We start from the raw sequence: 17,229 nt of genomic DNA on the forward strand, positions 1-17,229 counted from the left end.
CTTGTTTTTCTAATAAAGTAATTGTGGTAACTATTAATTTATAATTGTCATTGATATAAGCGAGTTCCTGTTTCATATTGGGATTTTTTAATATTTTTTTTGCTTCTCGAATGGCTTCGGAAATATCATCAAATTCTGACATAACTAATTCTATTTCATTGCAGTGTTCAAAGTAAAAAAAAAACTGCTTCGAGCCAGGTTCCCCACCTTGTAATTACTGGTATAGGTGGCAAAGTGACACCGGGAAGTCTTTATTGATATATTTGCACCCTAAGCGGAGCCTTTACAAAAACTTTTTTTATAAAATTTATAAAATTATTTAAAAACGGTAACAGATTTCTTATTTCTTTAGCAATTCTATTTACCCCGTGGGCGACACAAGTGCAATGAATTAAATTAGGATAAAAAATCTTTAAATTAACAGCAGATTTTAACATATATGCCGAAGCATCTGAAAGCATTAAAACTATTTTATTCACTGGTATAGCGTTGGGTAAGAAGGGTTGTTTTGTTAAACTATCTTGTATAAATCGACTTATTGTTAAATTGTTTGTTTTTTCCAATTCTTTAACGGCAACTAAATAAGGTTTTAATTACTATTTAAATGGGAATAAGCCACAATTAAAGGTTAAAATACGTTTATTGACGTTTCAATTTCCACTTCGGAAATCGTTCTTCAAATCAGAACAATATTAAAAAGGAGAACGATTTCCGAAGTGGAAATTGAAACGTCAATAAACGTATTTTAACCTTTAATTGTGGCTTATTTCCATTTAAATAGTAATTAATTTAAAATGCCACAAGAAAATAGCTTCAGAACAAAAATAAGGTCTTCTCGCAAAGTTTTCGTTCAAAATTCCAATCATTAAATTAGCTATATACCTGCCGCATACATCTGTCGTATCATCCACGATAATATACAAAATTGCCCTCTAACTCCCGCTTAATTTTTGAAATACATTCCACATAACATTTTTCCACAGTATGTTTTCTCAATGTACTCTCGTCCGGTAAGCATTTATTAATATATTTTTCGAAAAAGCATTTAAAACTAGGTTTATTAACTTTATATAGAGGAATGTTGGATGCAATCATCATCTGGCATAAATCAAATTTAAATGCGTCTTACTCCTTTTTTTTGAACTGCTTAAACTATCCCGCAGAGATATTTGGGCTAACTTAGAGGAATTTAATTTTTCCAAATTACGTTTATGAAGTGGGGTTCCACAATGCTGGTCAATAAAGTACTTTTTTCCACTTGAAATCTGAGAATTAAAAAAAAAATAATTAGAATTCTAAAACCGCTTTAGAATTTAGTTATGTTGTGGGACGAGAAAAAAATAGAAAAAATAAAACTTACCGATTTGCCGCATGGTTTACAAAATGCTCCATCTCCTTCTAGAGAAAGTTCCGAATAAGGTGCGATCCATAGCCTTAATTTAGATGTCATCTTTTCACACAAATGTCTAAAACGTTTTAAAACGTGTTCTTTGCTTTTCAGTATACGCAAAAAAACTAAACTAGGATATAGCAATTTGTGACTAAACTCTGATACAGTAACCGACTGTACAACTGATAATAAACTAAGAAAGCTTAGGGATTTCCAAATAGTTAACCCTCAAGTCTCGATCAGGTACATTTTCCTAGAAATCTGTTATATAAACAAACCATTGATATTTTATTATTGACCCAAAATTTTATTATAGAATGGCTTAGTAATAGAATAATATCATGGGTAGTACCATGAAATTTTAAAAAAGGCACAAATAGGCGGAATTTACGAAAAAAGGCAAAAAGTGCAAAAAACAATTATAATAGGCACAATAAGCAAAAAAGGCATTTTGCCTATAATCCGAGCTTTAGATATATATATATATATATATATATATATATATATATATATATATATATATATATATATATATATATATAAAATAAAGTTTTATTTTGGGGTTGCAGTCATTAATAGAGCAGGAAAGTGAAACTCTTTGTTCTTTATCTAGCTTTCGCAAAATTTATTTGCTTCTTCAGGATATGCTAAAATATGGTATCAGTAAATACAATGAAATTAAAATTAAATTGCATTGTATAAAACTAGTATAAAAACTTACAACATGAGGTTAATCCATTAAATTTTCAAATTTACAAAACATTAAAACTTAACTAATTAAAATTATCTAGTTATGTAAGTTTTAAGTAAGTTTTTATGTAAGAAATGCACTAGAAGAATACATATATAAAGGAAGTAATAAACTAACGATAACCGAAGACGCCCCTTGTGCAGTCCAATTAATAAATTTCAAGCGAAAGGCATTGTCATGTAAATATTTTGAAGTAAAGATAAAGAAGATAGAATCTACAAGAATCAGCGACGGAAAATGGATAGTTACAGTTCCAGAAGAAGAATTAGCAATTATCGAGTGCCCAAACTCAAAAGAAAATTTACCAATACATGGAAGCTACGTTTAAGAATAAGTTCCCGAATGTACGGTGAAAATCAAGAATGAAGTCTTCCAAACAGAAAAAAGTCACTTTGCTCATATAAAACTTCCAAAAGTTATTCCTTCTATTAATATTTTTCAAAATGAAAGTTCAAATTTTTTACCAAAAACTCTTAATACAATTAACCTTAGAAAAACTAAGGATATTTTAGAAAAGTTAGAAACACAAACACATCTCTAGTGTAAGAAATAGACGTGTGTAAATTCTGCTCCATAATAATTTCAATTTTTGGTTATTGTGAGTCGATAATTTTGCTGATTTTGCGTGCAGTGTGTAATATAAGATTAAAAGTGTTAATGCTAATTATAGCAAAGGAAGAGAGGTAAGTGCATAACCTCGATAAATTTAGGAAGGCGAAGGAAATTTTATTTACTCTCAACACAAAAAAACTAAAAACAAAACCGACCCAGGTAATTAACGCTATATCAGTTTTAAAAGCTAGAGGTGGGCGTTGCCACATCAAACCGTTCCAGAGTAACTGACAATTATTTTAATTGAAAATTAATTTATTCAGGAAGAAAACGTGAAAATAAATTACTACAAGCTACTGCTTGAGAGAACCATCTTCCTTCGACGCGTTGAGTGGGGAGGTTGGCTCTATCGCGAGTAGTAGCAGTAAAAATATGGATTCAGATGATAATACATCTGATGACAATCGGAAAAGAAATAGAGAAGAAGAGGGACTGTTATTTGGTCCCAGGAAAAAAGTACAAAGAAGTCCGGTTAAAAGTCACAAAGATGATAGCAAAATAGATCAAATACTAAATATGATAAAAAATTTAACAATAGAGTTACAAGAATTAAAAACTGATATAAAAGAAGTAAAAACGGAACAAAAACAATACAGAGAAGAAATGAGGGAACTCAAAACTGAACTAGCAGAACTAAAACAAGAGAATAGTGAAATCTGGAAAGAAAATGAACAAATCAAAAAGGACTTGAATGAGACAAAAGGACGCCTTGAAAGGCTGGATAGAATAAGAAAAGAAAATAATGTGATAATACAGGGAATGACAATAGAAACTGGAGATAGAAGAATACTAAAAGAAGTAATAGGAAATTTTATGACAAAAGAGCTAAATATTACCGTAAATATAGAAGAAGCAGTGAAACTAGGAGATAAAACATGTTTAGTCAGACTGCCAAACAAAGAAGAAAAAACAAAAATTATGGAAAATAAAAGTAAACTTAAAGAAGTGAAAAAAGAAAAAATATATATAAACAATGATCTAACGACAGAGGAATTACAAATACAGAAGGAAATACGAAGAATAGCAAAAGATGAAATAAAGAAAGGTAAACGTGTCCAAATTAAAGCCAACAAACTTATAATAGATGGTCTAGAAAGGAGATGGAATAGAAACACCAACCAGCTGGAGGACCATCATGGAGGTGGTTCAAAAAACTAGCAAGGGATGAGACGATGCATTATTCGTTGACGGACGAGGCAAAGAAACAGGAAATGACTGCAGATAAACCCGGGTACAACAAAAGTGCAATAAAGAAAGATAGACAAGAAAACAAAAATAAAAAACGAAGACAACAGAACAAAAAAAATAAAGAGTTGAAAATAAGCACATGGAACATAAGAACCATGCTAACTCCAGGAAAAATGCTAGAAATAGAAAAAGAACTCAAAAAGTATAAAATAGATATTGCAGCACTGCAAGAATTACGCTGGGAGGGACAGGGACAGATTGACAAACAAGACTTTACAATGTTATATTCAGGAGGAAAGAAACAAGGGCAAAAAGGCGTGGGATTCATGATACTAAGGCACCTAAGAGATAAAATTATAAATTTCAAGCCAATATGCGAAAGGATGGCCTATGTTAGAGTCAACAGCAAACCATTTAATATATCAGTCTTGAATTTATACGCCCCCACAGAAACAAGCAATGCAGACGAAAAAGAAATCTTTTATGATAGGGTCGAAGAGGAGATAGAAAAAATACCCAAAGAAGATGTCATATTTGTACTAGGAGACCTCAACGCCCAGATTGGAAAAGAGGACTTTTTACAACAAATTGCAGGAAAGCATACAATACACGAAAACACGAATGACAATGGGCAAAGACTATGTAACCTAGCAACAAGAACAAATTTGTTAATAAGCTCAACAAAATTTGAACATCCTAAAATACATAAGGTAACATGGAGGTCACCAGATCAGAAAACATATAGTCAAATTGATCACATAATGATTAATAAACGAAAGCAATCGTCAATAAAAGATGTAAGAACGTTCAGAGGTGCGTGTGCAGATTCAGACCACTACATGGTCACAGCCACTATAAGACAAAAAGTTAAAATTGAAACAAAACAAAAAAACCAACATAAAAAGTGGAATGTCAATAAAATGAGTAATGAAGAAGTAAGAAAAAAATATGAAGAGGCAGTAACAGTTCAAATAAAAGAGAAATATAAAGCAGAAGATATAAACACAGAATGGGAGACGATCAAAAAATCAATAGAAGAAGGTGCAAATATGCAGATAGGTAAAAGTCAGGCTAAAACAAAAAACGAATGGTATAACCAAGAATGTAGAGAAATAACAGGAAAAAAAGTGCAAGCCAGAAATAAATGGCTAAGAACAGATAAAGAGGAAGACAGAGAAGAATATGAAAAATTAAGAAGGAATGCTAAGAAAGTGATAAATCAAAATAAAAGAAGATGGGTAGACAAAAAAATGCAGGAAATAGAGCAGGAAAGAACAAACAGAAATACGAAAAGTTTTTACAAAAAAGTTAAAGAACAAAACAAAAAATACAAGGGCAAAACAAACGGAATAAAAAATAGAGAGGGTATAGTGATAATAGAGGACCAAGAATACAAACAAGTATGGAGAGATTACTACAGAGAGCTCTTGACGGAGGAAACAACAGAAGAAGAAATGCATAACGAGGAGGAAACGGTGCACGAAGAAGAAGCAGATGAAGTAGATGAAGTTGATATCGAAATTTCAAAAGAACCAACATTAGAGGAATTGGATGAAGTAATACAGAGAAGCAAAAATGGAAAAGCCCCTGGTAAAGATGGCATTAATATGGAACTAATAAAATACGGGGGAAGGGAACTAAGAGGAAAAATACTGGCACTATTGAAAAATATATGGAAAGAAGAGAAAATGCCAGGGGACTGGGAGGTAGGGCAGATCATAACAATACATAAAAAGGGAGACCAACAAATCTGTGAAAATTATAGAGGAATAACGTTACTAAATACAACATATAAAATATTGACATCAATTATAAAAAAGAGGTTATCAAAGATCACAAAGAAGACAGTAGGACAGTACCAATGTGGATTCACAGAAGGAAGATCTACAATAGATGCAATACACACAATAAAACAAATAATGGAAAAAGCAAACGAGTATAAATTAGAATTGGAAATGTTATTCATAGACTTCAAACAGGCATTTGATTCAATTAAAAGGAACGGATTAATGATAGCACTTAAAAAATTAAAAATTCCACATGAACTCAGAAAATTAATAGAAATGACAATGAGAACTACAAAAATAAGCATAAAGACACAAAGAGGAGAGACAGAGGAATTCATTATAAATAAAGGGATGAAACAAGGAGATGCCTTATCAACAACGCTATTTAATCTAGCATTAGAATATGTACTACGAAATATAAATAAAGGAAATCTCAGAACAAGAGGTGGTCAAATAATTGCATATGCAGACGATATTGCTATTATTGCAAAGAACAGAAAAATAATGAAAGAAATGCTAGAAGAAATAAGAGAGAAAGGGGAGGTAATGGGGCTAAGATTAAATCAAGAAAAGACAAAAATATTAAGATTAGGGAAAAAACCAATGAAAGAAAAAATCAAAATAGGAAGTTCTGAGTTTGAAGAAGTAGAATACTTCAAATACCTAGGAGTTACAATAAGTAAATCCGGAGAAAGGAAATCCGAAATAAAAGAAAAAATATTAGCAGCGAATAAAGCTTTTTTTGCAAACAAAAGATTACTTAAAAGCAAAACACTGACTAAAAAAAGTAAGATGAGCATTTATAACACCATAATTAGGCCAATATTATTATATGCAGGAGAAACAATGACGATGGTTAAAAAAGATGAAGAAGACTTAAGAATAGCAGAGAGAAAGATTATGAGAACCATACTAGGACCAATCAGAACAGAGCAAAATGAATATAGAAGTAGAACAAATGCAGAAATTAAGGAAGAACTTAAGGAAGACATCGTAACTAAAATAAAGCAATGCAGAGTTAGATGGTTAGGTCACATTTGTCGAGCAGGCGATGAGGCAGTGACATACGCAATGATAGAATGGAATCCAGGAGGAAAAAAGAGAAGGGGAAGACCGAGATCAAAGTGGCTGCAAGAAGTTGAAGAAGACCTCCAAAGGGCAGGAGTCAGAGAATGGAGAGGAAGAACTAGAGACAGGAAAAAATGGAGAGATATTGTCAAGAAGATAAGATAAACAAAAAAGACTGATCCACTTAAGAAATCGGATCTAGAAAGCATTTGCGGTTTAACCCCACACTGGGGTGTATAGCCATTATATATATATATATATATATATATATATATATATATATATATATATATATATATATATATATATATATATATATATATATATGTATATATAGAAACACAAAAATATAATTTAAAAGACAATAATTCAATTTATTTTAACCAAACAAGTTTTTGGACAATCTGTATATATATAATAATTTTTATTTAAATTTTATTATTATTTAACTAAACAAAATACAAAATACTATTGCCACCTTCGCGGATGATACAGCCATACTGGCGATAGGAGACACTAGTAAAGAAGCGACTGATAAGCTGCAACTATCAGTAAATAAAATACATAACTGGACCAGAAAATGGCGAATAAAATTAAATGAGACTAAATCTGCACACGTTAACTTTACAAATAAAAAAATAGAAAATTTGCCAGTTAGAATAAATGATACCCGAATTCCTTATGCAACATCAGCAAAATACTTGGGCATCACCCTAGACGCGAAGCTGCGCTGGAAAGTCCATGTCAAAAAGAAAAGAGGGGAGCTTGATATTAGATATAAGAAATTGTATTGGCTGATTGGAAAAAATTCAACATTATCAATTCATAATAAATTATCCATCTACAAGCAAGTACTGAGGCCAGTATGAGTATATGGGTGCCAACTCTGGGGCTGTATCAAAGCTAGTAATATACATATTATCCAGAGATTTCAAAACAAAGTACTGAGAAACATTGTTGATGCTCCTTGGTATATCCGTAACAGCAACCTCCACCAGGACCTGGGTATGGAAACTGTGATCGAAATAATCAAGAGAACAGCAGCAAGTTACGAGCAGAGGCTGCATAGTCATGTGAATGTCGAGGCAATCCAGCTTCTTGACAACACTGAACTAAAGAGAAGACTCATAAGGGCAAAACCGTTTGAGCTAGTGTAAATGTGTAACAGTTTAGTGTAAAAAGCAGAGTATAGTGCTGTGAAATTATTGCATGTTAGTTGTAGTGCATTAGTTAATAGATAAAATAAGACTAAGCCATAGGGTAAGCCTTAGATTTAATCATTTGGTGTTATTATGTTAGGTCAGAAAATAACTGATAATTGGTCATTGGTGACCAGATAGCAATATACAAACACCGCACAGGTGTTAATAAAAAAAAAATTAACTAAATATTGTAAAACTGTGCCTCAAAGAAAACAAGAAGAAACAAGAAAGGAAGAAACCCAATGATTTATTGTGTAAAGAAGCACACCCCAAGGATATGCTTCTTTCTAAGAGCGGAGGAGTTACGTCCCTGGATTATCCAATGTGTGACGACATATAGAAAGACTATATATACCAGTGTTTAATTAGATTAAGAGCTTTTGTTTTGTAGTTGTTACCATACTTACGTTCCTAATAAATAAATTTTGTTACGAAAATAAATTTTTAAAAAATCCGTTTTGGGCTTTCAACGTCGCGTCGCCTATTGCCGTAACGTGACGTCACACTCTAAATTTTATGTTTGCTTCAACTCTGCTAAAAGAACGTGTCTATCGTTTATATGGTCGTTGGTTCTGATTCTTTGGTCACTGGACCTTACATCCCTTTGACATTGTAAAGGCAAACAATTTTACTTATGGTTTTTATTGCGAAATAAATTTAAAAACTTAAACGTTAATAAAAAAATTGTCGAACTAATATTAATTAAAACTAGCAGTTAAATATTCAAACTTTAGTTATTGTACTTGTAAGATAGTTTAAATGATTATCAACTACACTTATATAGATCACGGGATCTAGATTAAATCAAATGGAAAGAGATCAAGATAAGATTTGTATTATCTTTTTAAAATCATAATTATTGCTTTCTTTTATATTTTAAATTAAATTCGTTGTTTACTATTATTTTGTAATTTGTATAGACACATTGATTTTTGTAGGAAGTATACGCTTTAATTGGAGCTGACGAGTTAACCATATTTCCTAACATTAAATCCATTTTTAAGATATTGTGCAAAGAACAATCATATTTTTTAACAATATGTTATCATGGCATGGAAACAATAGGCACACATCATTCTGAACTTATAGATAAAGTGAGTATTTAATTATCATCCATTTTTGTATCTGCATTTTAATTATAATGATCTTTTATTTAAATAAAAGAAACGAAACGATAAGAAAACAAAAGAAAAGAAAATAAAAAAAGCAAAGACAAAAGATTGGAAAATAAATAGATAATATAACGCAGTAAATGTGATACGATAAAGAACAAATAGACAGAAATTGTGGGTAAAAAGTAATCTTTTTATTGCAATACTATTAATTTAGCGACATCAAAAATTCTCAAAGGTTTCTAACTCCAAACAAAACAATTTAAAAGAAGTCTGACGAAGACGTAAAAATTACCCCTGAATAGGAGTTCATATATTGATACAGTATCTTTGCTTTTAACCCTTTTTAATTATAAATCTATTAAATATGGCTTTGCCAATTTTTATAATTATCGGTTATACAATTGAAATTACTCTTTCAATAATACTAGTTGCCTGAAAAAACATAATTATAATCATAAACAGAAAACATAATAAAGACATAACATTCATATGATTTAGACATATTATTAGCAAAGAGACTGCCTTAAACTTTTCCTAACTTGAAATTTTTCTCCAATATTTAATTACACTATTACTCTACTGCTAGTGCTTATTATTGTCGTTCTCACCGATTTTATTACTTTTTCTGGTTCCAATTCCAATAGGGCTTGGTAGTGATGTCCTCTTAGTCTTAGATTAAATAAATTACCTCTCGTCTATGTCTTTGTTTCTCGTTATCTTTATAAAGGTCTTCGTTAAGCAATTCCCTAAAATGTTCGTCCTTTTTATTTCTTGTTAGTTGTTCTTCTTTACTCCTATAGTATTTTAGTGCTCTCAGATGTTACTCGGTCTTACTTTTCCGTGTTGGTGAAAGTTTTCTATATTCTTATTTAGGTATAAGTGTATTAAGGTATATTCTATATGATATTCCACGATTTTTTAAATACCTTTATTCGTATACTCCCTTTTCTTATTCCTGTACACCTTCTCCGTATTCATTTTTTACTAACTCATCTCGTTATCTGATTAGCAAAATCATCCAATTTTGCTGTTAGCTAATCACTACAGTACTCGATTAATGATTAAAACATGCTAGTCCCCAAGCCCCCTTGTACTCCGTGCGTCAAATTTATTGGCCGTTAGACGGACGTAATGTAACTTGAAAAACTTTACTGCATCCCTTGTTTTCGCGTAAAACTTCGTTCGGCAAATTATAAAATGGTCCTTCCCGAATACCTGGTAACTCCTTCTCGACCTTTTCTTAACATTGGAGTTGACTATTACGGTCCTCTGTTTATCAAGGACTTGGGCTAACTCCCCAGTACTTGTAAAAAACATAAAAATGTTAAAAAACCCAATCACACGCCTCGGAATAGGACGGCACAACAAAGACGACATAAGCTTCGAAAAAGGACACGATTTTTTGGTACATGGAACGTTCAAGGTATATCAAAAAAACTCAATGAAGTCTTACATGAATTAACAGAACTAAAAATAGACATACCAGTCATTACTGAAACAAAAAAGAAGGGAACCGGCTCTAAAAATCTAGGAAAATATAACCATTTCTATAGTGGAGTACCAAAAGAATGTAGAGCTCAACAGGGAATTTCTTTAATGATTCACAGAAGGCTAAGAAAGTTCATAACAACCTGGGAAGCCATAAGTGAAAGATTGATTAAAGTAAATATGTGTCTTCACGGATATAAACTAACAATTATGGGCGTATACGCAATAAATAACGACGCACTAGCCAACGTAAAAGACGCATTTTTTGAACAGCTTCACGAAGAAATATCGAAAATAAGTCAATCGCGGGAAATAATATTAATGGGGGATATTAACAGTAGAGTAGGAAGAAAAGATGCGGATGAAATAGTAGGAAAATACGGAGAAGACACCATGAACAACAATGGTGAAAGATTCATAGATTTATGCAACCAGAATCAACTCAGAATATTAAATGGGTACTTTCCACATAAACTGATACACAGCTATACATGGACTCAGGAAACACGAAACATAAAATCAATAATCGATTATATTGTAACAAAACAAAAAACCCGACTAAGAGTACAAGATGTAAGAGTTCAGAGAAGCTCAACATGCGGTAGCGATCACTATTTATTACGTTCAAAAATACACTTCCCAATCCGAAGACCACAGAGAGAAACACGCATAGACATAAACACAACAGAAAAGATACAGGAACGAAGATACAACATCAGAAGCCTAGATGAAGAAAGTACCCAAGACTTATTTAAAAATAGATTGGATAAGAAGCTACAAATTCCCGCCCCCAAGAATATCGACCAGCTATATAAACATATAAAAAACTGTTTACACGAAGCAGCATTTGAAGCAATGGGATACTACATAAAACCCAAGGTAAACAAACCATACTGGTGGGATAACGAAATAGAGGAAGAAATAAAATGTAAAAGACAACTATACCAACAATATTTAAGTTCTAAATCATTACAAGACAAAATAAAATATAAGGAAAAACAAGCAGAAGTACGAAGGAAAATCTCTAAGAAGAAGAACGAGTCTTGGGAAAGAAACTGCCAACGAATAAATACTTATCTAGGAGGAACCAGAAGCACAGAAAGCTGGAAACTGATAAAAAAATTGACAAAAGAAAAGAATAAAGAAGTAATACAGAGCATAAAACCTGAAGACTGGGAAGAGTATTTCAAAGGACTTTTGGTAGAGAATAGAGTCGAATTTCAGGAACGTAGAAATCAAAACCAAGATAGAATTTCAATAGTTGGCTCGCCAATAAGATTAACAACAGAGGAAATTAAAAATGTATGTAAACAGCTGAAGAGGAACAAAGCACCCGGACCAGGAGATATACCCGGAGAATTGTTTAAGTACGGAACGAACAAATTGTACGAATGTCTTCGACAACTTTTTCAAGAATGCATAAACACAAGCGAAATCCCTACGGAATGGAAGATATCACACCTTAGCACTATACATAAAAAGGGTGAAAAAAATAATTGTGAAATTTACCGAGGAATAGCTGTAACCGGATCTATGAGTCGAATATATGGAAAGGTGTTAAAGAACCGAATCGAGAGAGAATACTTGTATTATGAAGCAGAAGAACAAGCAGGATTTCGTACGGGTCGATCCACTATTGACCACATTTTCTCCTTAACCCAGATAATAGAAAAAAAGATGGCAAGGAATCAAGAGATTTATATGCTGTTCGTCGACCTACGGAAAGCCTACGACAGCGTTCCACTGAAGAAGCTGTGGCAATCAATGGAAAGCACGAATATTAATATAGAATTAATAAAAGCCGTCAAAGTGCTATACAACCAACCAATAATAAAGATAAAAGCGGGGACACAAATAACAACAGGATTTATAACATCAAAAGGATTAAAGCAAGGATGTTGCTTGTCTCCCACCTTATTTAAAATATACCTCGAAAGTGCTTTAAAAAGATGGAAACAAAAATGCAGGACAATGGGGATACCGCTCACCAATACTATGGTATATACGCTTAACTTTGCAGACGATCAAGTAATAATGGCTCAAGATTATGATGATTTAAACTATATGGCACGAAAATTAATTGAAGAGTATGATATATGGGGTCTGGAAGTAAATAAAAAGAAAACCGAATACCTGTGCATTGGAGCAGAACAAAAAGATCTCATATTAGACGATAACACTACGATAAAGCACTGCTGTGACTACAAATACCTAGGTATCACTATTTCACAAGATGGAACATTAGACAAAGCCATAAGAGAGAGAAATACGTCAGGGAGAAAAGCCATCACAATGTTAAACACCATTTTATGGGACCAATCCATCAGCAAAGAAAATAAAAAGAGGATATATGAGACTATAGTAAAAAGTATCACTTTATACAGCTGTGAGGTATGGCCACTGAAAGAAAGAACACTGTCAACGCTGAAAGCGACGGAAATGGATTTTTGGAGAAGAGCCGCAGGAAGATCTAGAAGAGAAAGGATTACCAACGAACGCATTAGAGAAATAATGGGAATCAAACGAACAATCACAGATGACCTAACAACAAAACAACTTATCTGGTTCGGACACTTACAAAGAATGGACGAACAACGAATGCCAAAAGAAATACTAAAGTGGCAACCAGAAGGAAAGAGAAAACGAAGTAGACCGAGAAAAAGTTGGAGCGAAGGAATAAATAAAGAACTGAGAGAGAGGGCCATAGAAGAAGATCTATGGAACAACCGGTCTAAGTGGCGATTGGAAGTCGGAAAACGGCGGAGAACGTTATAAACCGACAAGTAGTAGTAGTAGTGTTTATCAAGGAGAAAAGGTTACGCAATCGTAGACGATTAAAGGTATACGTCACCGTGTATGTATATATGTCTACATAAGCCGTTCATTTAGAACTAGTAAGCGGCTTAACTAACAAACTCTATTTAGCTAGCTTCCGTCGTTTTTGTGCTAGACGAAGAAAATGGGCAGAAATATATTCGGATAACGCTACCAATTTCGTAGGAGCAAATCGCAAGTTGCACGAATTATTTTACTCGTTTGCTTGGCATTTTATACTACCCAAATCTCCCCATTTTGAAGGAGTTTGGAAAGCCGCAGTTAAGCCCCTTAAGAACAATATAATTCGCATTGTAGGGGATACTTTGTCAACATACGAACGAGAGGAAACTTATCTTATTAAAATAGAGGCAATATTAAATTCTCGTCCCATTTCTCCTATGTAGTTTAACCCAAATGACCCTCTTCCCCTTACCCCTGGACATTTTTTAATTGGTGGCCCAATGACAAGCTGTCCTGAGACTGACCTTTTGGATATGTCATCCAATAAATTATCAGCGTGACATCATGCCCAACGATTAAAGCAACACTTCTGAAAACGATGGTACATAGAATATTTTCATTAATTGATCAGCAGCAATAATGTTAATGCTACTGATCATGGAATAATAGTCTATGCTTTGGTGTTAATTCTTGAAGACAACTTGCTATCGTTCCATTGGGCAGTTGGACGCATCACATCGGTGCACCCTGGAGAGGATGGCATTGTCAGAGTGGTAACTCTGCAAACCAAAACTGGAGAGTATGTGTACTCTCATCAAATTAAATCAAATCTCAGTTTTAATTCTAGTATTTCAAGGCAGGCGGCATGTTCCGTCTCTTTATAGTTTAGTTCATTTTGTTTTTCGATTATATTTTATTATTTTAGATTTATGTCACATTTATGTCACATTTATGTCACATTTATATAACAATATACTGGCTAATGAAGATTTGTTTAAAAATATTCAAAAAAATATAACAAATTTAAAGAAAGAATTGGACTTTTATACAAGAAAACTAAATTCCTGTAGTTAGCTGTGTACCATGTATCAATTTTTTTTTAATTAATTTATAAAAGGTATAATAATAAAAACCCTATCGAGCTAGATCACAGAACGTTTTCGGAATTCATATTCCATCGTCAGTGCTGTCCTAAAAGTATAACCACTTTAATTAAATCAAACATGAAAGTTAAAATTTTGACCAAGGTTATTACAAAAAGTGTGGTTAATACTTACTAGACGTACGTGTTTGAAGCCACTAAATATATGGGTAAAAACCCTTTAAATGTTGTTAGATTACCTTCGAGTAAACTATGATGTTTAAGTTACAATAGGAATAGATTACATGACAACCAAAGACTCCATTGGAGGTTGCTAGTACTTAGACGAAGTGTCTGTGAGGACTTGTTGATAGTAACCGATTAAAATGACATGTTAGGACTGAATTCGGAACAAAGGAGTCAATGTAACCGGAGGTAGGTGTCTAAATGTGAGAGTAGCTAGCAATATGTAAAATTAAATATGTTAAAATTTGATTAATAATAACAGTAGCAACCATCACTATGTAGTAACTTGAAGTATAATTTATCCTAAAATTAAGTTGGGAAATTTGTAAGTTGGCTATTAATGTAGGTGGACCAAAGTTTGGTAAAAGTTATGAGTGAACCTCTATTAGTTTCGCTACGTTGACGACTGTTTAGTCTTCATTTCAGGTAACTCCAACTCAGCTGAACTATTACTTTCTACAATCAACCAAATCCACCTCAACATTAAGTTTATCATGAAACTAGGATCATCCAAGTCAATCAACTCTCACCATCACCAGAATAAATAACCACTTTGACTTCAGTACCTATAGGAAACCCACGCAGAGTGACCAAGTAATACCCTTCTCTTTAAATCACCCCATGTCACATAAATATGCAGCTTTTACTAGTTAGATCCATCGCCTGGAAATCATTATACTATCTCGGTCGAACTATAAAAAAGAATTTAATATCCTCAGACAAAAAACAGTCAATAATGGATATGATCACAACATCATCAATAAACTCATCCATAGATGACGTCTTAAAACCTTACAAGAGACTGCGTTCCCCAGAGACCTTACCACTAAACCTAATTACGTTTCACTTCCATATCATCATGATAGTCTTTCGAAATATTCGAAATCTCATAAAAAGTTCAGTTGAAAACATCCACATTTCTTTCAAAGTACCCAATAATTTGGAACAGTTTATATCTAATTCCAAAGAAACCATCAATTATATGAACCATAGTGGTGTTTATAAACTAAAATATTCAGACTGTGATGCCACCTATAGAGGAAGAACCTGTAGATCACTATCTTTACGCTCTTTAGAGCACACAAAAAGAGAAAACAATTCCACTTTCTCTCAACATCTGAAAGAACATAATCACACCCTCAATATCATAGAAGACGTATCTCCCATTCACAATATTTCTCAAAAAAATCTTCCTAAAACTTGACAACTATTTCCCAAGTAAAAATTCACCGAACATCCCCTTTATTCTCCTTTAAATCATTCTTCTATTTCCTCACTAACACATGCTTTCTTTAGATTATGATTTCAGACATTCAGAGATCTGTCTCTTGTTTAGTCAATTTTTCCTATCACAACAAGAATAAAACATTACAAATCATAACTTTAACTTAATAGATTCACCCTATACCCATTAATTTTGTTAATCTTCAATAATTTGTCAACACATATTAAACATTTTTTAATCAACTCTTGTCATTTCCACATATTTATAAACTTATAACTTATATACCCAATATTTTTCAGGCAACAAATGTAATATTTTAACATGTAGGAACTTTTTACTCAAGTTATAAGTTAAGTAATGTACTAGCAATACTTAAAAAATCAATCATTCTGACCTCCTCCTATATCAAATACATAATCACGTGCATCAATCAATATTTCAGTCTGTAAGAATACAGATAATTCACAATATTTTAGTAATGCCCACACCACTTTTAACACATCCACTTAACTAAGATCATCACCCTTCCATTTTTATTTATAACATACTTTATTTTTTTCTCCACACATACTTCCGTCATGTTATGGTTTCGGACCTCTGGAGATCTCAACCTCTAGTCGAGTCTTTTCTCTTTGTTTTGTTCCAATTTTTGTTGGTTCTACATATTATGTCAACACACAATAACATCTAACTTAATTCATCCACCTTATGTTCAAGAACTTATAACTTACACTTCTTATATTTCTCAGGTACCAAATGTTGCTTTTTAATATGTAGGGTCTTTTCTATTTAAGTTATAAGTTAAGTAATATACCAACAATACATTGCAATAGTTATTCTACAGTAGTTGTTCTATTCACATTCCATATCAATAACACACTCAAATATATCAATTAACATTTTCCTCTGCGATAATGAAATTTAAAAAAAAACCCTACTTCCTATAAATATCTGCTTTATATATTCCAGGTATCAAATGTTGAAAAAACATATAGGGCTTTTTATAAAAATCTTTAGTTCACCACCACTGAATTCAGATATCTGTATAGTTGGTTGCCTACCTGTACTCATAACTTTTATCAAACTCTAGTCCACTTACATTAATAGCCAATTTACAAATTTCCCAACGTAATTTTAGGATAAATCATACCTTTAATTACAATATATTGATGGATGCTACTTAAATTAATAATCACATTTTAACATATTTAATTTTACATATTGCTGGCTACTGTCACATTTAAACACATACCTCTAGTTACATTGACTGCTTTATTCCGACTTCCGTCCTAACATGT

General features: G+C 32.4%; 1 protein-coding gene across 2 annotated transcripts in view; it reads left to right on the forward strand.

The window, feature by feature from the left end:
- The window catches only part of LOC140450185 (gastric triacylglycerol lipase-like), a 153,402-nt gene that overhangs the window by 69,618 nt on the left and 66,555 nt on the right, over window positions 1-17,229 (forward strand). For both annotated transcript variants that reach the window (XM_072543645.1, XM_072543644.1), the window contains one exon: window positions 8,937-9,092. In XM_072543645.1, the coding sequence (XP_072399746.1) occupies window positions 8,937-9,092 (156 nt within the window). The remainder of the gene's footprint in view (window positions 1-8,936; window positions 9,093-17,229) is intronic.

This window comes from Diabrotica undecimpunctata, chromosome 9 (genome assembly GCF_040954645.1).
Source record: "Diabrotica undecimpunctata isolate CICGRU chromosome 9, icDiaUnde3, whole genome shotgun sequence".
In the NCBI taxonomy this organism is placed as follows: Eukaryota; Metazoa; Arthropoda; class Insecta; order Coleoptera; family Chrysomelidae; genus Diabrotica; species Diabrotica undecimpunctata.